The following is a 25,390-nucleotide window of genomic DNA, read 5'->3' as shown; positions in this document are numbered from 1 at the left end:
GCTGTCAGCCTCTTCCTCGTCATCGAGCTGCCGCCTCCACTCCACTCTTTGTACTATATGTTTGAATCAGCAACAGATTTGTTCGCCTCTTTTCTATCTGACGGTTCTGGTGTTCTCCTGGATGATAATTAAAAAAAAACTGAGAAACCTGCATTGCAGAGGGTTGGACTAGATGATCCTTGAGACCCCCTACCAACTCTACCATTCAAATGATTCTATGATTCTCCTTCTGGCATGGAGGGGGAGCTGAGAACAAGCCATCCATCTACCTGCTGTGGAGAACAGGGAGGGAGGAGGGTTCTGGGTGTGCTGTGGGGGGTGGGGGTTCATGTCGACCTTTTTATTAAAGAAAATAGGATCGACAATGATAATGATCACCTGCCCTTCACCAGCAGGTCCCAGAAGTGGCCCTGCAGCCCTTCCGATGTTCCTTGTACTCCATCGCTCAACACATCCATACAGAAAGGCCAACGAGGAGGGATGAAGGGAGACTGGAGTCTATCAAACTTCCAGAGGACCACAGATTCCCCTTCACTGACTCAGGAGGGGAGGACCATGCTTCCAACTTTTGCACCTGAGAAGTCCCAGGCTCAATCCCTGGCACCTCACATTAAAAGGATCAGGGGACAGCAAACATCTAGGGAGAGCGGATGTAAAGACTCAGCAAGACCAATGCAAGGAAGGTGAGGCAGTCATCTCAGCGAATGGATTTGGAACACTTGGTGCCAGAGTTCCCTTAACAGCATACAAAGGCAAAAGCTTGTCCAGCACAATCCAGGTTGGGACCTCCCAACTGCCTTGATCCAAGCAAAAGAACTGCTGGGACTGCTGCTTTCCCCCAGATACTGCCTGAAGTGCTGCAAAATCGGCAATTTAGCAGGTGGCTTGAGATATGGGATGCACACTTGGCACAGGAGTTACAGGCACAACTGCTCTCCCTTGCCAATAGTGCCAGTCCCAGTCTTTAGATGAAATGGGGAATGGGGGCCTTTGGTATAGGAGAGGCATTTCTTCTCTATAAGTGGCCCATTCACCCATGAATGTTTTCAGTACAGCAAAATCCAATGCACAGCATCTCCTGCAAGCGTTCAAAAGTTGGCATTTACTCATTGCATTTATATTCCACATTTCTGCATCGTGTTGATGTAGTCCAAAGTTGGCAGTAACCAACTAAGTTTCTAGATTTCCCAGAGGGCTGCTCATCGCTAGTGGTCCCATGGGGACGACCAAAGACATGCCCTCAGCAGATCCTTGTACATCAATCACAGGAGGGCTGGCCATGCTGCTTGGTGGGTATGAGTTTAGGGTTTTTGCTTGAAGAACTACAAAACCAGCTTGATGGGGCATTTCCTTGCCAGGGCGGGGGAGAAGCACCATAGCTGAACAATTCCACTCCCAAGCTTCTGAAAAGCCCTTGTCTGTAAACAGGCTACTATAGCATTGATGGAGCTCTGCAGGCTCCAACAATCATAATCCGGGGCTCTGCAATGCATATAGAAATAGCTGCCTGAAATCTGTTTTCATGAGGAAGAGGGAACTTGATGGTGAATCACAAGAAGAAGAAGAAGAAGAAGAAGAAGAAGAAGAAGAAGAAGAAGAAGAAGAAGAAGTTGTTATGATCTACTCCTGGGTTCAATCATGTCGTTGTTAATGTATGAAGCCAGTCATAGCATTGGTCTGAAAACCAATGTGGATTGCCCTTAATTACACCCCGAAATTTTCGACAGGGCTATACACAGCAGAGTACAGAGAAACGAGTAGTGCCAGCCAACTGTGGCAGAGTTAATTGTGCAGATTAGGCCTCATGTCTATTTAACCAATTGGCAGCTTTATAAACAAAAGGAAACTGCTCTGGCACAGCATATATAAACAGGGTTTATTATTATTATTATCATTTCATTATGAAATCAGTAGTATTTAGACAAAAGGTGGCTTGTTCTTCTTTTCTAAGGGATCATTCTTCAGCACTTCAAAAAGGGAAAGCATTCTGCTCACCATTGAATCCAGCAGTCCATAAACCTAAGAACAGGAGTCAAAAAAACTTTCAGGACAAAAGTGTGGACAGCAAAGTCCCAGTAGAAAGGTACACATGAACAGACAGTCAAGTATGGTTTTTCTCAGGTGGTTTTTTTGTGTGTGCAGGCATCCCATAAGAAACATCCTCTGTGTGTGAGAGAGGCATTTTTCAGCCTTTAACAGAGCAACCCTGTACAGTACATGTCTGTTCAGAAGTATGCCCCACTGAATGCTCTGTGGGGCTTGCTCTGAGATACATGGATGTAGGACTGCAGCCTTAATGACCAACTGCAACTGAGGATAACCCTCTACATTACTGCTGCAGAATTCCATCATCAGTGACAAATTGGAGCAATCCCAACAGCTCCTAAAGCCTCTTTGTTCCATTAGTGTAATGGCTGAGGAAGCTACAAACATATAAACCAGGGGTCAGCAAACTTTTTCAGCAGGGGGCCAGTCCACAGTCCCACAGACCTTGTGGGGGGCCGGACTATATTTTTTCGGGGGGGGGGAATGAAGGAATTCCTATGCCCCACAAATAACCCAGAGATGCATTTTAAATAAAAGCATACGTTCTACTCACGTAAAAACACCAGGCAGGCCCCACAAATAACCCAGAGATGCATTTTAAATAAAAGGACACATTCTGGTCATGTAAAAACACGCTGATTCCTGGACCATCCGTGGGCTGGATTTAGAAGGCGATTGGGCCGGATCCGGCCCCTGGGCCTTAGTTTCCTATCTATGATATAAACATATACTATTTGGGGTACATGTAAAGCTGTAGTCCTAGCCTCACTAAACTTGGGAATAAGGCCCACTGAATTCAACAGGACTTTGGAGCAGACATTAGGACTGTGCTGTAACGTGCTGCCCATCTTTCTTTTCAGTGGGCTGAGGAAAGGCTGAAACCTTGCCTCACACAGGTGCAAAAGAGGACTCTGCATTTAGAGGCAGGGCGGAATTGTCATTTCAACAGGTTAAGTGCTTCATAAAATTTTGGGAAGCACTCTCTGTCCCATGTTTTCTCTCTCGTGTTTGACCTGCTCAGCTGAAGAAGATGCAACCCCGTATATCATTTTGGCTAGTGGAGGTTGAAGGCAGGTTATCGTGCCTGCTGGCTGTCCTGGGAGATCCTGGAATGGCCCTCAGGTGCTGGTCTAGCCTGCCCTCCTAAGCTAAGATCAGGGGTGAGAAGTGGCAGGAATTAGATGGCCATGAAATGCACACTTGCCCACTGCATACTCAAGTGTGGCTCAGTAGACATGGATAGGATTTTAGGAACAGAGGAAGCTGCCTTATCAGATCATTAGCCTATCTAGCTCAGTTCTGTCTAAACCAACCGGCGGCAGCTCTCCAGGATGTCAGGCAGGAGTCTCTCAAGCTCTTGCAGCCAATCAGAACCCGTGGATGTTCAGGTTCCAAAGAACGTTTGCAAACCGGAACACTTACTTCTGGGTTTGCGGCGTTCAGGAGCCAAAACATCCGAGTTCCAGAGCGTTTGGGATCCAAGGTATGACTGTATTTTTATTATTAAATTTCTATACCACCCTTCATTTAGAATATAAAAACAAACAAAAACAATTGCCCCCCAGTTTAAAAGGCCATAGATTGTATTAAAATGTTATGGTTCTGGCTGAGTTTATTCCAGAATAGCAGCCCTACCTAAATTTCTTTGCTACCTAGCCCTATGCTGTTAGGAGACAAAAAGTGTAATTATTCCATCGGTCTATCAAGTCTCAAGTCTGAGCACTGAGAAGAAGTCAGTGGGGAGCATCGATTCATGTTTCAGGACTGCCGGAGACACTATTTCTCCCTAATGCCTGGCCTTTGTGTTATCACAGAAGATAACTCTGCTAGATCAGCTTGAGGAAGCAAATGAAAAAGTCACTCTGAACTTGCGGAGAAGGTACCCATTTCAAAAGCAATGCATGCATGAAGGACTCATTATAGAGAAGTTTTAACTTTCATCTCAGGAGCCCGGATTAAACAGTTGCCTGTCTGTCACAAATGCACAGCAAGTTCTAAGCCTGACATCAATTGCCGTATGTTGAAAAGATGGCACAAAATGAAAAAGCAACTGGGAGAAGATGACAAGCAGCCTCATCCTAGACACATTTGTTCAGAAGCAAGGCCCACTAGTTTTAACAGTAAAGGTAAAGGGACCCCTGACTGTTAAGTCCAGTCATGGAGGACTCTGGCGTTGCAGAGCTCATCTCGCTTTACTGGCCGAGGAAGCCGGCGTTTGTTCACAGATAGTTTTTCCGGGTCCTGTGGCCAGCATGACGAACCAGAGCAGCACACGGAAACACCGTTTACCTTCCCACCAGAGTGGTACCTATTTATCTACTTGCACTTTGACATCTTTCAAACTGCTAGATTGGCAGGAGCTGGGACCGAGCATTGGGAGCTAACCCCGTCGCGGGGATTCAAACCGCCAACCTTCTGATCAGCAAGCCCTAGGCTCTGTGGTTTAGACCACAACGCCACCCGCATTAACAGTAAGGTAAAGGTACCCCTGCCCGTACGGGCCAGTCGTGTCCGACTCTAGGGTTGTGCGCCCATCTCACTTAAGAGGCTGGGGGCCAGCGCTGCCCGGAGACACTTCCGGGTCACATGGCCAGCGTGACGAAGCTGCTCTGGCGAGCCAGCGCAGCACACGGAAACGCCGTTTACCTTCCCGCTAGTAAGCGGTCCCTATTTATCTACTTGCACCCGGGGGTGCTTTCGAACTGCTAGGTTGGCAGGCGCTGGGACCGAGCAACGGGAGCGCACCCCGCCGCAGGGATTCAAACCGCCGGCCTTTCGATCGGCAAGCCCTAGGCGCTGAGGCTTTTACCCACAGCGCCACCCGCATTAACAGTACATACCTACAAATAACAGGGTTCAGAACTTTAGCTAAAGCAGTAAGGAAATGGACAAAAGGTGACAAGGCTGGGCACACCGACTTACTTCGACATAAAGTTTCTCGTGGTACTTTTCCTGCAGGATTGGGTCCACTTGTTCTTGGTGAGCTTCTTGGGCCTCTGACCCTGCAGCTTCCTGTGACGCAGAGACAGACTCCTTTGTCTCCTTTGTGGAACCTCTTGCTTTTCTCTCTTCTTTCAATTTGGCTTTCGTGCTTTTTGGACGTTCCTGTTTAGAAAAAACACAGGTATGATATAGACTATAGAGAGAGCTCGGAGCAAGCTGAGGACATACGTCACATGAACGTCTTCTCATGTGTATTTCCCAGCAAGTTGCACGTCCGAAGGAAACCGCCCTTTCACAGCAAAGAGGCAGCTCTGTTCAGAAGCTCTAAAATCCTTTTCAAATACTTCCTTGGAACCAAGTCCTTCGTTTCCAGCTTTCGTATCTTACAAGAGTCCAGCTATGTACCTCTTTGGCCGCTTTCGCTTTTTCTTTGTCTTTTTCCTTTGCAGCCTTCTTGTCTTCTTTCTGAAGTTTCCGGTCCTCTTTCCCTGTCTTCGCGGTAATTGGCTTCACCTCAACTGCGCAGAAAACACAGCGGGTTTGCTAAACTGAACCCTCTTTAGACTAGAAGTGACAACTTTCCATTATTTCACCTGTCACCGTCATCTACTTTTCTTGCCAGGTAACTAGTACCAAGCTCTGAGAAGTCAGGAACATCTGAGATCCTGTTCAACAAGCATCATTTGCACATTACCCTAAACCAAACCATGGCTTAGCATGAACACACAAACATGCAGGCTTCCGGAGCAGAGACTGCAAAGGCTTTGCTCCTCCCTGGTTGTTTCGCTGCTGAGCTGAGCTGACCTACTTGTGATTTGTTTGGAGAACGCTAAACCCAAGTTCAGATGAACTTGCACTACAACAAACCATGGCTTAGTTTAGCTTAGCTCAGCAGCAAAACGACTGGGGAGGAACAAAACAGCTGCAATCTCCTCTCCAAGAGTCCACTTGGTTGCTCATTCATACTAAACTTTTAGCTTCCTGTTAATTATGCTGCTTTGAATATATACTATACCGTATAATATAATATATACTATAATATTTCTGTAAATAATAGTATTTCCCAGCCTTTTGACTACGATCAAGTGTAGTACCTGTTTTTTAAGAGCAGATACTACACTTGATCTTAGTCAAAAGAATGGGAAATATAATTATTATTATTTAAAGAAATATTATAGTATGATGAACTTGCAAGCAGGATTTGAAGCATGAGCCACAGAAAAAAAATAGGACTTACTATAATATTGCTTTGATAGAAGAGATAGAAGATAGGGTGTAGTAAAAGGAGAGAAAATAAAATCATTACAGAACATTGAAGTTGAAAAGTGTCCCCAGATCCCTGCAGGGTCCTGGTCTCATGAGGCAGAGCGTTCCACCATGTATACTTTATATTTTACTTTCTTCAGCAATGTTTTATCCTTGATTGTTTCATTTGATGTTTTGATGTAGGTTGTAAACCACTTTGAGATGTTTTTTCTTAAAAATATAAAGCATCATAGAAATGAAATTGTCAACAACAACAACACTGGCATGACAACCTAGCATGGTAAAAGGTGAAGGAGCCTTGGATGGTTAAAGCCAGAGCGCATGGAAACACCATTTACATTCCCGCCACACCAGTACCTGTTTATCTACTTGCACTGCCATGCTTTCGAACTGCTAGGTTGGCAGGAGCTGGGACAGAGCAACGTTTGCAGGGAATCAAACTGCCAACCTTCTGATCAGCAAGCCCAAGAGGCTCAGTGGATTAGACAACAGTGCCACTCGCATTCCATCCTAGCATGACGAGGTCATTAACTACATAGCTGGATTGGCAGGCTGCACTCCTGGCCTCTCCAGATTCTGCCAAGCTCCACAGAAAGATCTCCTCCGTTGACAGAATAGCTCACCTACTTCCTCTGGAACCATTTCTACGTACGTATCCTTCTCAGGCATACCAAGCAGCGACCTGAGCACCAGCGAACGGCTCACCAGACCATCGATCACTTCACGCCACAACTGGAAACTGCAATGAAAAAGGAACTAATTTAAGTCTGAGGAGGAGGAGGGGCCTGAGAGAGCAACAGAATGTTGCTACCTGTTTTTCAATGGTTTTTCTCCACCTTCAGAACCAAAGGCAGCCTGAAACTAGCAGGAGCCGCCCCATGTTAACGCGACAAGGCAGGAAAAGGAAGCTCCAAGTGCTGTCACATTCCAACTACCATCAGCTTGGTCCAACTAACTACCCAGCTCAAGTCAATGACCTGGGGCCAGTCACCATCTGTCAGGCCAATCAAGAAGGTTGTTGCAAGGAGCGGGAAATGGAGGAAGGAGAAGAGCAATACAATGCTTCCCTGAACTCCTTGGAAGAAGGGACTGTGGAATAAATAAACAAACCCAACTACATCTAGAATTGGCTTAAGAACGAAGACAACTGTGAGCCACCCAGCACCCCAAAATACCTTTCCTCCTCTTAACATGGATCAACCCACCTGTTGGGAGCCCCAGCTTCTTCTCTACTCTACATAGCATTTGGGTTTGCTTCTGGAGGGGATAACAGAATCGTAGAATTGGGGGACCCCATGGGTCATCTAGTCCAACCCCCTGCAATGCAGCAATCTCAGCTAAAGCATCCATGGCAGATGGCCGTACCACCTCTGCTTAAAGACGTCCAAGGAGAACGTTCCATTGTAGAGCAGCTCTTACTGTCAGAAAGTTCTTATGTTTAGTTGGAATCTCCTTTCTTGTAACTTGAAGCCATTGGTTCATGTCCATTGGTTCATGTCCTACCCTCCCAAGCTTGTTCCCTCTTCCGTGTGACAGTCCTTGAGATATTTGAAGATGGCTATTGTATCTCCTCTCAGTCTCCTCTTTTCCAGCTAAACATACCCAGCTCCTTCAACCGTTCCTCATATGGCTTGGTTTCCAGACCCCTGATCAATTCTAATTTGGCTGACAATGTTACCAGTCAGCTAGCGTAAGGTGTCTGGTGGACAAAATCAATCCTTTACAGCAGTTGTGGGGAGCCTTTGACCTTCCAGATGCTGCTGAACTCCAGCTCCCCTTCTCCCTTGCCACTGGCCATGCTAGTTGGGGTTGATGGGAGTTGGATTTCAGCAACATCTCAAGGGCCACAGGGTCCCCCATCCCTGCTTTGCAAGCACCCACAACATACCATATTTGGTAAAGGAGGTCTGTCTGAGGCATCACTGGTGGATAACAAAGCTCCAAGGCTGCTTTATTGAGCTGGGCCAGGGCAGCTTCTCGTTCCTCTTCCTCGGGGATTGTCAGCAAAGTCTAACGAGAGAGAAATCACAGCCAACATTTCTCGGTTTAGTAACACCAAATGTTCCTGGCTATCCACGGCCACACCAAGATCACCATGCCCGGTAGAATGAAAAATTTGGGCAAAAGAGCTGCCCCACCTCTAGCAGCCTCTGTGAAAGTTAATAGCTGGCCTCAGCCTTGTAATGCTTCCACACCTCCAACACTCCCCTGACCAAGGGAAAGGACCCCTGGATGGTTAAGTCCAGTTAAAGGTGACTATGGGGTTGCAGCGCTCATCTCGCTTTCAGGCCGAGGGAGCTGGCGTTTGTCCACAGACAGCTTTCCGGGTCATGTGGCCAGCATGACTAATCCACTTCTGGTGCAACAGAACAACGTGACGGAAATCAGAGCGCACAGAAAGGCCGTTTACCTTCCTGCCACAGCGGTACTGATCTACTTGCAGGGGCGTGCTTTTGAACTGCCAGGTTGGCAGGAGCTAGGACAGAGCAATGGGAGCTAACCCCGTCGCAGGGATTCGAACCACCGACCTTCTGATCAGCAAGCCCAAGAGACTCAGTGGTTTAGACCACAGCACCACCCGCATCCCTTTACTGAATGACTGAACCACAAGATCTGCATTTGCTGGATACAGGGATTCTCCCTTTTGGCATCCACCTTAAAAAAATGACATGGGACTAAACATATGAAAAGCCATATTTGCATTTGAGTTTCTAATGAAGATAATAGAATTGGAAGTGGGCTGGATCTCTGGAAGCTGGCTTGGAAAATAAAGACAATCACTGGGAAATAGAACTAACGATGCATTGCTCTTCCGGGGTTACTCGTGCAAGCGTCTTAAGACAGCATGTTTGTACACACCACATTCCAGTGTCTCAAGTCCTAGACACTGATTCTTCTTTCAATCTAGCTGCCTTCAATAAACAAAATTTGGATATGTTGATAACAATGCCGAGTCTTTCTAGGAACAGGGCAGAGCCAGGAGAAGTAAGGAACGCCCGAATCAAGCACCTGTTTGAAATCAAAGATGGACAGATTCCACTCCACTCGGTTGATGTCCTCCATTCGGTTGACGTCCTCCACATCAGACCTACTCAGCTTGCCGGCCAGCTCCTCCACCATGGACTTCCTCACCGAAGAATCATCTGGGGACACACTCTTACGGGGCAATTCGTCGGGACTCTTCTGCCGAGACTCCCCACCACTCTTGGGTAGAGAGGCTTCTTCTTGGGTAGCAATGCTTTTCCTCATCTCCTCCTCGTATGGAGGATTCATGAGTTTATTCCACAGCTCATACAGCTCCTTTACCACTTGGTGCTGGTAGTACAACTGAAAGCGGGAGAAGATAAGGGAAGAACGTAAGAAAAGCCCCTCTGGTCCATCACTCTCTTCTCACCGTAGCCAACCAGATGCTCGTGGGAACCCCAACAAGCAGGACCCCAAAACAAGAGCACCTTCCCTACTTGCAAGGCCCAACAACTGGTATTCAGAAGATAAGGACAGTACAGAAGGATTAAATACGCTATGATATTAACATACTTAAACAGATTCCGATAGATTCCATGATGTAGAAATCCCATTTTAGGGTAGAACTTGATATGCCAGCCCAATATAAATAAATAAAAAATGGCTCCCAGATCTGCCATGGGAGTTGTGATGTAGAGTTAACAATTGCTGCTTCAACTATAGGTGGCTCTGGGGCAGTGAATCGTGTTCTCTTACAATAAAGCTGTTCCTTTGTTAAACAACATCTTGGCCTAGCTTCTTCCCTGAAATCGCCTGACAGGAGCAGCATTGTAGAATCACAGAATTGTAGAGCTGGAAGGGACCCCTTGCGATGCAGGAATCTTTTGCCCAACGTGGGGCTCGAAAGCATAACCCCGAGATTTAAGATTCTCATAATTAACAGACTGAGAGTATGCTGGCTAAGTTCTGGAAACAGCGGCTACAGCTCCTCTTAGGGGAGGGGGACTGTGTCACTAAAGTCCACAATCCCTTCAAAGTTCAAAACTCTTCCTTCTAGCCATTAGGCAACAGAAATACAAATGTTCCTCAATAAGGAATGTTGTGAAAAGTCAGTCAGTCTCAGTTTTTAAAGTACAGTGGTACTTCATTCGTTCCGGAGGTCCGTAGTTAACCTGAAACTGTTCTTAACCTAAAGCACCACTTTAGCTGATGGGGCCTCCTGCTGCCGCCGCGCCGTCAGAGCACGATTTCTGTTCTCATCCTGAAGCAAAGTTCTTCACCTGAAGCACTATTTCTGGGTTAGCGGAGTCTTTAACCTGAAGCGTATGTAACCTGAGGTACCACTGTAACATTGAGCCCCGTCCTCCAGGCCTCAGTGACTAAGCCAACAGTCCTGTATACACTTAGATAGGAGTAAGTACCATGTAACTCTGTGGCACACACTTCTAAATAGAGACAGGAGTGCAGCGCATGAACCCTAAAGCTGATTCCTGACATCCTGACCCATAAAAAACCAACAGCACCCTCTCACTCCAAAGCAGAAAGATACCTCTGGGTTCATTCTGTGGAATAGCTCTTCCTCTGTGACATACGCATCGTGAGGAGACCGTGGTCGCTCTGGCACACGGATTCGATCAAGCAGGTCCTTCAGATTCTCTTCCACTATGACAGCAACTTCCCGGGCTTCTAGCTCTTCCTGCCATTTCCAAGAAAAGCACATGGAAGTTTGGGTATGCACATTCCTGTTGCTGAGGCACATGGAGAGATAAATACATAAACATGCAATGTCGCCTCAGGGCGGCAGAAGCAAAGAGGAAGGAAACTCTGCCCTCTGCCACTGCCCAGATGAACAAGGGCTATGGGGAGACTGTTTCTCTCCCTCCCTTCTATTTCAGCATCTCTGCCCAGCCAGCCTCACAAGGTCACTGTAAAAGTGTGAGCGGCCCAAGGTCGCCTAATGGGCTTCATGAATGAGTGGAGGTTTAAACTCTGGTCTCCCTGGTCCTGCCTGGAAGTTCTGCTTTGGCCTGGAGAGGCAAAAAGGGAACGGTCCATTATAGTCAGCCAGGGAACACCAGCAAGCTGAGTTGCAACTGCTCATGCTGAGCCTAGTCAGCCAGGGAACACCAGCAAGCTGAGTTGCAACTGCTCATGCTGAGCCCGTTGTCCCCTTCACTGCAGATCTTTGCCACCTTCTCTTATCACTTGTAAATGTAATCTCCTCCTGGGAGTGTTAAGCCAAGATAAGATCACCTAAAATGTCACTCCTTCCTTGCTGCTCCTACCTCCACACCTTAACTAATCAAGAAGTTTCAATGGTCTGAGGTTCCTTCCAGAAAAGCCCCAAAGATAACTTGATCTATTTCTCCCCCACCAAACTGGAGGGCAGAATGAAGATGTATTTTTAGAAACCATTTCTCAAGAGATTGAGGACAAACCTTTCCTGACATGATTGGAAGCCTTTGTTCTTGTTTTTTTTATTTTTAAGCCCAAGTTGGGCAAAAGTTGATGCTTTTCACCTCAGCAACCAGGAAGCTTTTGGATACTGAGGACACAAGAGCTAAAGATCCCTTCTTCTCTGGCAAGCCCAACCCTTCACTCTCCCCCGATACAGTAAAGTGCGCTTTTTGTTAGCTAAGGGGGTGCCAGAATCTGGAGCGCAACCAGGTCTTAATGTCAAAAGATCCAGGGTAACACGTGAGAACTGCAGGCTTGCATGCAAACTGTACACTACGTAAGAGAGGCATAGTCCTGAATCTTTCAGTGACAGTGATGGACTTGGTGGTGATGGACTCAACTTCCCTCAGGACCAGCCAATATGGCCAACAGTCAGGAATGATGGGAGCCGTAGTTTCCAGCAACATCTGGAGGGTCACCGGCTAACCAAACCCTGCTCTACAGAAATTCCCGATGGCATTCTTTCATCCGTGTGACCATGACAAGGAAGGTATCTTTCCCCATGAGCAAACAGAATGTGTGCTCAAGCCTACTCATCTCACAAAAGACATCTAACCTTAGAGCACCCGATAACCCACAATGTTCGTAGCCCCTGTTTGATTACCTCTATCTCGTTCCTGAGATCAGCTGATATATCTTCATACACAGCAATTCCCCACAGGGTCACTTGCAACATAGCACCTCCTAACAACACAGGACGAGTGCCAAACTCCCAGGACTCTGTGAAGATGCCTGCATTTATCGCCTTGAAGATGAAAGAAAACTTCCTGGTTTCTCTAGGTAGGATAACGCCTAACAGGAACAGAAGGGAACAGGGATGCATTGCAGTTTCCACTGGCAAGGCAACTCCTCTGACAGCAGCTTCACACATTGCTTTAGTTTTCATTCACATATTTTCAGATTCATATCCCCATCTATCAACAAGCAAGAGTCCTCAAGGATTTTGCAAGGATGTAACACAGGTTTGCAAAAAACATGTGTTTGCCGCAGTGTGAATTATACAAGTGCATGTAGGATGGCCACAGCCCCCTATTTCATGTAGAGGCGCCGCTAAGCATGCCTTTGTCATTGTGTAGTGTGCAAAATGGCCCAAGGAGGAACAGAAGGAAGACAATGATTTCAGTTTATTAGGTGGCCTTTTGCCAGAATACTCCATATAATCTTCACCCTCTGTTGTCAGCCTTCCTGTTAATTTTGTCTTATACATATCATGCTCCTTGGACCGGGACGTATTAGGCAGAGTTCAGCAGAATCGCTTTAGTCAGTACATAATGACCTGGCCTTGGACAAAACACATCCAACCGACTGCAAACTTTTGACACTAGGCTCTAGGCACAAATGGTCAGTATCCTAACCATCTGGTTGAAGCCCACCCATGTGACTCTACAACCTCCAACAGCTTTTCTTCATTTGCCACCCAGGAGGATCCCCTTTGCCTCAATGCCTGGCCAAAGATGTAAAGGTAAAGGGACCCCTAACCATTAGGTCCAGTTGTGGCCGACTCTGGGGTTGCGGCGCTCATCTCACTTTATTGGCTGAGGGAGCTGGTGTACAGCTTCCAGGTCATGTAGCCAGCAAGACTAAGCCGCTTCTGGAGAACCAGAGCAGCACACGGAAACGCCGTTTACCTTCCCACTGGAACGGTACCTATTTATCTACTTGCACTTTGACATGCTTTCGAACTGCTAGGTTGGCAGGAGCAGGGACCGAGCAACGGGAGCTCACCCCGTCGCGGGGATTCGAACCACCGACCTTCTGATCGCCAAGTCCTAGGCTCTGTGGTTTAACCCACAGTGCCACCCGCGTCCCGGCCACAGAAGTACCACATGCAAATAAAATGGGTGGAGGGCGGGAGTCACCTAACAAGCTCAGTCAGAAGCCCCTTGCAAGGACTTCCATTTGCACAGCTTTCCCCTGCCCTTCTTGCACCCCCAGAAATTAGCTCTGGGTGGGTTGGGAGAAACTCTAGAATAGTGCACAGGGGAGAGGGGGAGTAGGGGAGTCATGCTTGCACAGATGGAATGACTATAAGATCACAACATTGAATTCCACCCTCGGCCTCTCTTCCTCTTTAAGCAGCTACCTGCTAGCTACTACCAGGGCACAAAGATGATCAAACTTATACTTGAGATCAGAACCGTTATGCTCAATTCAACCTCCTAAAGAAGTTTTCCTGCCTGTCTGCCTGCACTTGCCATTTTTATCGATGCTGCAAACGTTGACCGGGGACAGGAGGAGGAATCACCCACCTGATCTGGTGTTGAAGTAAAAATTCTGCATGTCTTTCCTTTTTTTCTCTTGAAAGCTAAAGGGGTGAGGTAGCCTTCGCCAATCATACCAGATGGCAGCCGTGCCATCATTGCTCACAGTGAGCAGAGATTCAGCTTTCTCACCTACTAGAATTTCAAAGGTGACCCGGGCAGCGATGCCAACTTCACCCTATTGGGCCAAAAGCAAACAAAACACAAGGATGCCAGAAATCGTCAAGGCTGGAATGACCACACTGCCCCCCCCCCAAACCTTACCAGCTCAGGGCCAAAGCCAGTGCCGCTTCCGGATTCTGTTACATCTCTTTCAGCAAATGAAAACCCAGAAAATGTGACACCCATGAACATTTTGAACATTATTCAAAGCACATGGAAACGATCTGCCTTGGAAGGCAGCTTTTGTTGCATCATTAGGTACCCCTACATGATTACAAACTGAATGGAAACAAGACACAAGGCTAGAGCAGGAGCGGCTAACAAGGTGCCCTTTAAACATTGTGCACTACAACTCCCATCATCCCTCACCCTTAGCCATGCGGGTGGTGTTTGATGGGAGTTGGAGTCCACTAATATCTGGAGGGCAGCATGGATTTGGGGACGATTTTAAAAACCTAACCTACCTCTTTCCTGCCCTCGTACCTGTGGCTCCTAGAAGCTGTCAGCACACAACAAGTGACCACAGCTTAAACCGGTCAGCTAGACCAGGTGAGGGTAGCCGATGGGTCTTAAACCCTTGGTGAGTTAGGGACTTCTTGTATCTCCTGCGTGCGAAGGCAGGTGGGTTGAGCGAATGAGACCGACAGTGGGTCCAACGGTCAAGAAGGCAGTTTCTGCATGTGCTGTAGAGGGAATTGAGGGACAGATGGGGCTCATCAACCTGGGAAGGTAGCCCATCTAGGAGAAGGAAAACTCTGACCCTAAACCTCCGCTGACTTGGGGCTGTACTCATTCGTAAGAAAGGCTTTGGGAGTAAACAGCTCACTGCTTTGCGGGACATCTTTGGGAGAAGAAAAGGCTAAGCAGTAAGACCAACACAAATCGGGAGTGGAGTCCTTAAGGCAGCTAGATGACATCTTTTATGCCTCCTATGGCAACTCAAATGTATTGCTTTGCTTTGCTTTGGACCACATCAGCGAGTCTGATGGAGGGGTCTTGCTGTCTGGGCAGCCCAGGATCTCCATCCACACTGCCCAGGGCTTGCGCCCGGAAAGGTCACTTTGGTACTGCAAACGCAGCAAGAACAGTGCAGGAGGCAGCAGTTGCAGCCCCAGCAGGTGCCGTAACCTTCCAATGGTTTGACTTCACCCCCAAAGGTGCACTCCCGAGACAGACAGATGCCAATCACGACAAGCCCCCCACCTCTTCAGAAGCGGTGTTGATCCAGCGAGCCGGTTGTTCGCAGAACTTCAGAGACGGGCCCAACACTGGTGCTGAAACCACATCTGGGTACTTTGCTAATGGGTCCCTAATAAATACAGGAAAAAATAAAATAATAATAAAAATGAAAATCATTCAAGATCAATTATGTAGCTCGGCAAGATTTAGTCAATTTTTTTGCCTCCGATGGGTAATTTCTTCTCTTGCTAACCAAAAACTCATTAACTTAAGAGTTTTCTTAAATGGAGAATTGTTGCGTGCAGGCCACTGCTGGAGGGGTACACACTTTAAATCAAATCTGGAGATATACAAGGCATGTCATGAAAAGAAGAAGAGGAGAGCCAAGCCCCAACTCACTTTGGGTTTCAGAGCCTGAATGGGTAAAGTAAAATAAAATGGGGAGGGTGTTGCATAGAAGAATTGGAGGGTGGGGAAAAGGATAAGCGGCCTCTTGCACTCACTAATTCCCCCACCCTGCAAATACCTGCTGCCCCAGAATGAATGTTTTATGGGAAATAGGGGTTTGGAGAAACCATGCTGTCCTCACAAAGTCAGGCTTTGTTCCAGCCCTCTCATCCACCCGTCCTCAGCCAAACGTTACTCACCAGTGTTGTTCTTCAGGAAATTCTCTAGTTTCTTCTTCTTCCTCTTCTTCCTCTGCTAAGGATGACAGACTCTCTGCCGTCACACTGGTGTATGGGTGATTTTTGCTTACAACTTCCAGGCCATCCAGGTCCTTAACTCGAGGGAAAGGGGGAGAAAATGTGCTGTGATTTGTGCTGGCTTTGTTTCTATTGTTTAAAAGGAAAATCAGAATATCCAAACACAATTTACGTTATAGGCAAGGGGAAAGCTACCAAGAAGTTATACTTTGGCCTCGTATGAACAGCCTTGCGCATTGAAATTATTGTCGCCATACCGGGTTGTAAAAATCCAGCTTTTCTAAGATATCCTTTAACTCGTTTCGCCGCTGCTTTAGAAAGAGACTCTTCTCCCAGGTGCGATGGAAACTGAGGTATTTTGAAGGTCTGGTACCTGTGGGGAACGCCCAAATGTGACCCACGGATATATACACCAACAGGTCTAGTAACTGAGCTTTAAGGTTTCTCAATAGAAAGTGTTCTCATGGATGCCAAGCTGCGAGCTTAGCTATAGCAGTTTCTGACTGATTCAAGCTGATCTGAACAGAAATTCTAGCTCCCAAGCAGCATGGAGATTTCTATGCCTTTTCACACACACACAACCTCTCCCTGCACAACCTCATATCAGATAATCAGCAATTGGGGGAAAGCACTCAGATGTGGTGGCACCTAACAGCATGCTGCGATCATTTTCCTCTACAGGAATCTAGCATTCGGGTTTTGCTTTCAGACTGGGGGGGGGGGGGGCAGTCCATGCAGTTGAGAGGCTGCTGTTTTGCCCCCGGTGGGGCCAATTTGTTGGGGTTGGCAATTCAGTCTTGTATGCTTAAGCCAAGAAATTGCCTCTTTAAAGATATTTAGCACTAGTAGCCGCATCAGTGGCACAAGACAACTGAAGAAGCCCAGAAAACTGTGCTCAGGGAGTGTGCTATCCACCAAAGATACAATTTCTTGGACTACTAGGGCGAAACAATGATAGAACGCTGGCACCCTCTCTTCTTTATTACTTCATATGCTGCTTCATCAGCACCTCACAGCTACCGGGAACAACGTTGAACTTACCCTTTTCTTGAATCTTCTTGAACTTATTTAAAAAACAAGAAAAAAATGAAAAACTGAGTCAAAAAATTCTAAGAACCTAGTAAAATCTGATATTGCAAGTTCACTTTATTTTAGGTATCGGTGGTTTGTAAGTTTTCATGGCACTCTGTAAGTAACTGTCTCTTTCGCACATATTTGATAAATGGTGTAAAATTATTTTTGAACAACTGTGTGAATATTTGTCGCCAACGTGCTGTACGAGTTGCATTATTCCAGGAATAGGCAACCTTCGGTCCTCCAGATGTTTTGGCCTACAACTCCCATGATCCCTAGCTAACAGGACCAGTGTCAGGGATGATGGGAATTGTAGTCCAAAACATCTGGAGGGCCAAAGGTTGCTTATGCCTGCTCTATTCTGTTGCCTGCACACACTTGCTTAATATTAATCCTGCCTGGGAAAAGTTGGGACATTCTATCAATGCAGAAAAGCGGTCCCAAGGATTTTTCCGTATTTACCATCTCAGCAGTCCTCGTTAGGGCCCGACGGCAAACAGTGCCGCAGGTGGATGCCGCACCACTGCCCAAATGCGGGATGACTGCAAGATCACATTTGCAGCAAAGCAACAGGAAATGACTCTACCCCTTTGAAGTCATCCTAGGCAACCTGCCCCCCCCCATAGCCTGATAGGCTCATGGTGCCTCACCCATCTCCTTCCAGATGCTGCGAGGTTTGCCAATGTGAGTGACTTCTTCTGGGAAGCCAAGCTCGCTTTGGCCCATTGTCACTGCCAGTCCATTGACCTCATCTCCAATGAGCACAGGCTGGTTCCAGAATTCAGTCCCTACATTGAAGCCCTGGGAAAGAAAGCAGAAGGTCACATAGCTTTGGTTTGGTTTTGTGACACAGGATAAAATGTGGGTACAACCCGGGGGAAATAAGAACACAAGGTAAGGATACGACTCAGGATTATGAAGAGCTGCTCAGTTTAAGGATGACCAAAGTGACCTCCTGACCTCTTCTTGTTATCTGTAATTACTCTCCATCCAACCCTGCTTTGATATTATCTCTGTATTTATGACCCTGCTTTTCTAGTTTACTTTTTTTAAAACCACACACAGAAACACTCAAAGCAACACAGCCGACGAAAGTTCAAAATCAGTGACATGAAAAGGCACCAAGGCATATGACAAATCTGATGAAGTAGATATTAAAAACAGCTAAATGGTGTCTTCATGTTTGCATGTTGAAACAGAAATAAAATGTTGACTGAATGTTAAATATTTTTGTTTATGTTGCAGAAAATACTGCAGAGTTCTTGGGCCTTTCCCACCTGCCGATCTTACCGTTCTGAAGCTAAGAAGTAACAAGAAGGTTCTCATGCAATGCTGAGCCAAACCATGACTTTGCATGAATGTACAAGCGTGCAAGTTCCTGGAGAGGAGGCTGTGACTGTATTGCTCCTCCTCCCTCCTTGCTGCACTTGCTGTGAGCTAAGCCACGGTTTGCCTTCGTCTGGCTATTTGACCCAAGGCTCATATTTTGCCTTGCTCCAGACAAATCACATGTGCTGCTGCAAAGGTTTGCTACAGCTAAACATTTGCCTTCGACATCCGTATTCAACACCTTAATCTTACCATTTGCGGGGGTGCATTTGGAGCAATGGTTCAAGCCCAGCTGACTAACTTGCATTCCACCCCCCACCCCCCACCCCCGAATACAGTGGTACCTCGGGTTAAGTACTTAATTCATTCCGGAGGTCCGTTCTTAACTTGAAACTGTTCTTAACCTGAAGCACCACTTTAGCTAATGGGGCCTCCTGGTGCTGCCGCGCCGCCGGAGGCCAATTTCTGTTCTTATCCTGAAGCAAAGTTCTTAACCTGAAGCACTATTTTTGGGTTAGCAGAGTTTGTAACCTGAAGTATATGTAACCTGAAGCGTATGTAACCCGAGGTACCACTGTACTTCAAGGGTGCATGTGCAAAACACGCTTAACTACGCAGACGTGGAATTTGTCACAAGTCTCCTCAAACGTCACCCGAAGTAAGCTATCAAGAACAGTCACCTTTCCGAGGTACAGAAAAGGGAGGCTGCGGTCAATTAGCGTACGCTGTTCCTGGATTTTTCTGTAACTCTCCGCAAAGTTCATCAGCAGCTTGCTTTCCGATTTGTGGAGACATTCTAAAAAGAAAACAAACAGGCAGACAGTTGTTCTCATGCTGTAGGCCAGTCCCAAGGTCTAGGAAATCCACATGGCACGTGCCCTATGCTCTGGGTTATAGCTCCACACTTACAATCACTTCTTATTAATTACGGAATATACACCCCACCTTTTCTCCAAGTTGCTCAGAAGGTGGCGTGCACATCTCTTCTCCCCCCCCCCCGCAACTCTCAATTTTATCCTCACAACAAGTCCGTGAGGTAGGTTAGGCTGACAGAAAGTGACTGGCCCCAAAAGTCACACCCAGTGAGCTTGATGCTCCTAGCCCAGTCCTCTACCCACTACACCACACTGTCTCCCTTACTTAAAACCTTCCCTCCAGTCAAAGATAGAAAAGGCCCTTGTCAGCACTGGAGGGAGTGCCATCAGCCGCCATCACTAACATGGGTGCATCTAGGTTTATTTGGCAACGCCTGCAACTCGCTTGCTGCAATATTTTATTTACCACACAGCCTTTTCTGCTGCATCCTCCTGAGCATCATGTTGCGGTTCCAGTTCTGAAGGGCCATGTGTTGCTGCGAAGGCGACGGGGCGCTTTTCTTTTCTTCCTCGCGCTTCTCTCTGAACCTCCCCAAAAGTGGGACTGACGCTCCATGAAGTAATTCATCAGGAACTAGTCTCGCTACCTGGGGGAGGGGGGACGGCAGTGCAGGCTTTAATTCCCATATAGGGAACAACAGCCTAAAAACAACCACCCTCAAATAGGCAAGATACTGACCTCATGCGATGCACCCACTATTTATCACATTAAAAGTTTGCGTGGCTGCAGACTTTATCCTAATTAACACATAACTCCATGCAATTCCAGACAGAATCCTTATACAGTGGTACCTGTACAGCGAGGCACATGGGACAGAATGAGAATGTCCTGTTCCAAAAGCATAAATCTTTGCTCTGATGGGATGCTTACTTAGTGCTGCATTGGATAAAAGTCTGTCTCTCTCTCTCTCTCTATATATATATATATATAATGCAGGAAGTCAGACAAAATCACCAGTAAAATGGCAGGCTTAGAAAATTTAAACAGCTACATGGTCCTGCTGGCATAAAAACGTCCTTGAGGGATGCCTGCTCAATCAACCCACAAAATAATACTACATACACCAGCTGAAACCAACCTGATCCTGCCCTCTTTTTGCAGCTTCTTGCTTGAATTCCTGGAGAGTTCCTAATATGCTATGGGGGAGGATATATCCAAAGTTATCAACAACCGGTTCTTCTAGACCTACAACAAAGACAGCAAAACAATAAATCATAGATCAGACCCATTGTATAGGTCGAACCTCAGAGATATTTTTTTTAAAACAACTTCCAACAACTATTCAGGAATTTCCAATAACTAGCATACCTCACTCTGGGGGAAAAACTGAAGGTTGACTATACCAGAATATTGCAGTGATTTCTTGGTTTCATCTGAAGTAGTTGGATAAGCAACCAGGAAATATGACTTCTTCCCAACTTCTTGGGGCTTGGATTTGCGAATGAGATACTTCTTGGTCACAGGAATTTTCTCTTTCTCTTTCTCTTTCTCTTTCTCTTCTTGAGGCAGTTGTGCAGTACGGAGCTACCGAAACAAAACAAGAAATTCTTAGGAGAGAAAAACAAAGAAGGAATCATAGAGTTGGAAAGGACCTTAGGGGCAGGTAGTCCAACACCATGCAATGCAGGAATCTCAACACACAGTTCTGCATCCATTTCGAAACCACACCAGACCCTGCTTGGCTTCACTAATGTGCTAGCAGTTTGATTCCTGCACCACTAGGAAGCTACCCTAGCCTTCCACAAAGACTGCTGACATCCTACACCCACCTTTTCCAAGTCTTCCAACTTGATGGCTAGAGCCTGGATTTCATCTCCTTGCAATACACAGCTCACAGGTTCTGGCTCTTCTTGAACCGGAGAGGAAGGCTGCTCAAATGTTTTTTGCCTCTTCTTTTCTGAAATACAATTCCACAAAAATTTCATTTCACTCATCAATTTGAAAACATAGTTTAAAGTTTGGTAGAATCGCAGGGCAAAGAAAAAGCATTGCTCCATCCCCAGTGTATATTGGAATTATACAACATTCTGGCTTCAATCCAGATACAGGTCACACTCCTACCCAACAAGCCAAGAATATGCATGAACTGTATGTGGGATGCTGGGAGACTCTTCTTGGCCACTTCAATTCCCCCTTTGCATAAGCAGCTGAACCAGGCATAGGCAAACTCCAGCCCTCCAGATGTTTGGGACTACAATTCCCATCATCCCTAGCTAACAGGACCAGCGGTCAGAGATGATAGAAATTGCAGTACCAAACATCTGGAGAGCCAGAATTTGCCTATGCCTGGAACAAACCAGGACCCAGCAGCTTCCTGTTATGGACAAACCCAGAAAGTATGGCTTATAGCTTCAAAACAAGGCAGGATATTTAAGCCACCTTTAAGCCATGGATTCATATCCTGCTGCATTTCCTAGGGCAAAGCATTCCAACATCTCAGGACAATCACAGCTCCTTGTGTCAACCTGCTTTTCGCAGCTCCTCTGTACAAAAACATGGTGAAGTTGATCACCATATGACACATTTAAGCGCTGCGTTTCTGTGCTTCCTTACAGGAAAGTTTATGTCTTATTAAAGAAGTACATCTCTTTCTACACAGAGACCTGATGGAAGCCACATACTTCTGCCACAGACCTATTCTCTGCACATTGGTTTACTCCCCTTTTAAAGCCAACCAAGCCAGTGATCATTGCCAATTCTCATGGCAGCGAATTCTGTAAATTAATTCCACACCATGTGCAGGACTTTCTTTCTACTGTCAGGAATTAACCGTCAACTGAAAGGCCACTGAAAGATGCCCCTGCACTCACTTTGCAGACACATACCCCAGTTCAGATCTCTCACAGGAGAATCAGCACCCTGTTCTCTTACTGTGCTTGACTCTACTACCCTTTTGTGCCACTTTCTGCCTCTGTGAAGATGGTGATCCCAGGACTGAGATCTCTGGTGCTTTTGCCAGGATATGCCCCAGCTGAAAGGGACTAAGTTTGAGCAAACACTTAACCCTGGAACCTGTAGAACTTATAGAAAGGTGCAGCAATAATGAGGGTTATAGTGCGTAAGGTCCCAGGCAACTCCAAGTTCAGTCGTTTGCACCCCTGACTGCCAGTCATTACGGGTCAACAGCGGGAAGGCAACTAACTTCCTATGTTGCTTGAATACAGTGGTACTTTGGGTTAAGTACTTAATTCGTTCCGGAGGTCCGTTCTTAATCTGAAACTGTTCTTAACCTGAAGCACCACTTTAGCTAATGGGGCCTCCTGCTGCTGCCGTGCCGCCAGAGCACGATTTCTGTTCTCATCCTGAAGCAAAGTTCTTAACCCGAGGTAATATTTCTGAGTTAGCGGAGTCTGTAACCTGAAGCGTCTGTAACCTGAAGCATATGTAACCCGAGGTACTACTGTATACAGCTTCTAAGGTCAGAGACGGCAGTTCCTAAATGTTCAATACCAGTCTCTTAGAGGGTAAAATACCAGGTATAAAACCCCCATGTCCCATCTCCTCCGTCCCACAGAATCCAACTTCGAGGCCCCCAATAAAATATTTGAAGGTCCCCCCCCCCGCAAAGTTGATGGGCACTGCCATCCAAATGGTGTGCGCGCACCATGTTATGCGATCGATTATGCAGGGTGGGGCTTACCTGCCCTCCCACCCCCCTATTTTATTCAGGTTTCGCACCCCTGCCTCCATCCTTCGCTGTGGTATGAAAAAAGGCTCTAGAGCGCCTTGTAAGCGCCTCCTGTGTGCACCTTTTGCTTTTAAATTAAATGCTCTCTCCATGACGAGCTTAATGCAAGGCGGCTTCCTTCCCAAGGCTGATGGGAAACCCAGCCAGATGGGCTGAGTATTATTATTATTATTATTATTATTATCATTCCCTTTCCTACCGGGGGGCGTTTTACTGGTGCGCGAGTCCTTCTTTCCCGGCTTGTTCATCATGCCCAGGCTCCCTCCAGCTCTCGCCACCCGCGGGAACCGCTACTTTCCCCGCAAAAGCAGGCGCGCGCGTGCCACCCGCAGCGTTCCCGTCTCCACGGCAACGACTTTTCTCCTAACAGCCCGGCCGGAGGCGGCTCCTCCCCTCTCTCCTCCCCCAGGTGGGGCTCGGGGGACCAATTAGGCAGCGGAGAGCCACGCCCATACAGGCCAATAGAAGGGTGCAGGGGAGAGAGGAAAGCCCGGGTCCCCGGACGCATGCGCAAGGCTCGGCGCACGGGCGCCGTGTTCCGCGCGCGCCGGCGCAACCGTGCAAAACCCCAAGGCAATAGGTGGGGCGCGCGTGCGGCGAGAGTCGCGCCGCGCGTGCCTCGCTGAGCAGGTTTTGCAGATCAGCTGCGGAAGCACGTTGAGCTGCTGTGAGCCGCGCTTTGCTGCATAGGCTCGGGTTGGCTCCAAGGAAAAAGCACCCGCTTTGTTGCGCGGCAATGCCTGCTAAGTAGTGGCTCCCGGCTTGCCTTCCTGGTTCATTTGTGAATCATAGCGTTGGAAGGGACCCCAAGTCTCATCTAGTCTAATCCCTGTAGCGCATGAATCCTGCCCACAGTCATCCCGGAGCGAGTTCAGACCTTGTGCTTAACACCAGACGCCACCTCTTTTCTGATGCTGCTGTTTTTGATGCGCAGCCTCCTCCTCCCCAACCAGATGTCAAAGAGAAAAATAACTACCAAACTTTTAGAAGACATCTGAAGGCAGCCCTGTTTAGGGAAGCTTTTAATGTTTAATAGGTTTTTTGTATTTTAGTGTTCTGTTGGAAGCCGCCCAGAGTGGCTGAGAAACCCAGCCAGATGGGCGGGGTGTAAATAAATTATTATTATTATTATTATTATTATTATTATTATTATTATTACCTCTGCCAGTGGCGAGTTCACACACCAAGGCTCCAGTTGCAAGAGGAGGGGTAGAATAGGATGCCCTTTATGAACTCCAAAAGCACCCAACCGGCTGCCTCCAACTCTGAGCAAATCCCCTTTCCTTTTCACCTTCTAAAAATGGGAAGTAGCAGAGGGTGCGCTGCCCCCGCATGGATGCAAATACGCGAGCAAGTGGTGTCGCCACCGCAGTTCGGGGGTTTTGGTACTTATTCCATTGTTTTCCCCGCCTACTCCATTGAAGCAGGCTTGTTTCTCCATAAACTCGGATATGACGGCGACAGGAAAAGTCCCATTAGTTTACATGTCTATTAAGTGATGTAAAAACGTAAGTGTTGCAGGAGACGCCCAGTGAGCTCCTGACAGTTCCAAAATAAAATCCTAGCGTAGGAAATGCTACAAGGAAGAACTGGACTGGGAGAACACCCCTCCCCCCCAAAAAATCTGGCCCCTCCTCCCCTATTTGAGAATAAACATTTGCTTTAGGATAAGAGTTCTGCTACCTTACTAGCAATTATCTTTTTTAAAAAAATAATATTTTATTAAGCTTTTCACATAGAAAAAAGAAGAAAAATACAACAATAAAAAGAAAACAAATAAAAGCAATTCCGTTTTCATAATATTACTTACATTCGCTTGTTTCCCAGACTTCCCCACACCTCCCCTCTCTGTATTCCAATTCAAATATTTAATCAGCAAATCCCTTCCCTCTGTCTTATCCTTGTCTTTATCTTAGTGTATTACATCTTAAATTCTTCATCTTTTTAACCTTCGAATTTTCCATACTCTTTCACCACATTATTACTAATAACCCTTTAACATCCATCCAACATCGTTCTCACATTCATTAATTTTATATTTCTGTAAATAATCTTTAAATTATTACTAGCAATTATCATATGCAAAAAAATTTTTATGGCCAAAGCAAGTGATACTCCATTTAAAGAATTAACAATTGTTAATTGTGTAGGTGGCTTTAAAAATACAGGTGTGGGAGGCTTGAACATTTTGCTGCCTGCTGTCATTGGTTTTTGGCAAATTATGCTGCTTTGGGGAGGGAGGGGACCAAAGCATGAATGTCAAAATGCCTATAATCTCTCTTTTTTAAGGGGGGGGGGGGAGAGAGAAACTAAAATGGCAAAAGGGGGGGAAAGGTCATAAACTGTTAGAGGGGAAATTGTTGTATGTTGGCCATTTCTTTTCTTCTTCTTTTAAACCGGACCACACAGATCCCCTGCATCAAATTCCATATGGGACAAAT

The 25,390-nt window shown here is 46.7% G+C and overlaps 1 protein-coding gene across 1 annotated transcript; it reads right to left on the bottom strand.

Annotated features, from left to right (window-relative positions):
- Positions 1 to 1,859: 1,859 nt before the first annotated feature.
- Positions 1,860 to 23,415, bottom strand: MYCBPAP (MYCBP associated protein). The gene is made up of 19 exons (XM_083430007.1): positions 23,149 to 23,415; positions 21,031 to 21,158; positions 20,605 to 20,785; positions 20,340 to 20,446; positions 19,667 to 19,847; positions 19,066 to 19,181; positions 17,707 to 17,857; positions 16,240 to 16,355; positions 15,926 to 16,056; positions 15,303 to 15,408; positions 13,926 to 14,115; positions 12,281 to 12,468; positions 10,769 to 10,915; positions 9,265 to 9,582; positions 8,144 to 8,265; positions 6,879 to 6,994; positions 5,395 to 5,507; positions 4,969 to 5,151; positions 1,860 to 2,019 (listed from the first exon to the last, which is right to left on the bottom strand). Exons 1-19 carry the CDS (start codon positions 23,198 to 23,200, stop codon positions 1,918 to 1,920), a joined length of 2,748 nt encoding a protein of 915 aa, XP_083286133.1. The 5' UTR covers positions 23,201 to 23,415; the 3' UTR covers positions 1,860 to 1,917.
- Positions 23,416 to 25,390: the final 1,975 nt, after the last annotated feature.

This window comes from Podarcis tiliguerta, assembly GCF_965153285.1.
Source record: "Podarcis tiliguerta genome assembly, chromosome: 2".
Classification (NCBI taxonomy): Eukaryota; Metazoa; Chordata; class Lepidosauria; order Squamata; family Lacertidae; genus Podarcis; species Podarcis tiliguerta.
Note: the sequence above shows the minus strand (reverse complement) of the source record. Positions and strands in the feature narration are given on the sequence as shown.

Bases quoted from the DNA above. Each gene is read 5' to 3' on its own strand.
- MYCBPAP (XM_083430007.1), bottom strand. From the start codon at position 23,200: ATGATGAACAAGCCGGGAAAGAAGGACTCGCGCACCAGTAAAACGCCC. The intron at 20,786-21,030 runs GTGGGTGTAGGA...TTGTTTCGGTAG, and splicing joins AGTTGGAAGACTTGGAAAAG to CTCCGTACTGCACAACTGCC. The intron at 16,356-17,706 runs GTGAGGCACCAT...CGTTCCCCACAG, and splicing joins CAGCATCTGGAAGGAGATGG to GTACCAGACCTTCAAAATAC.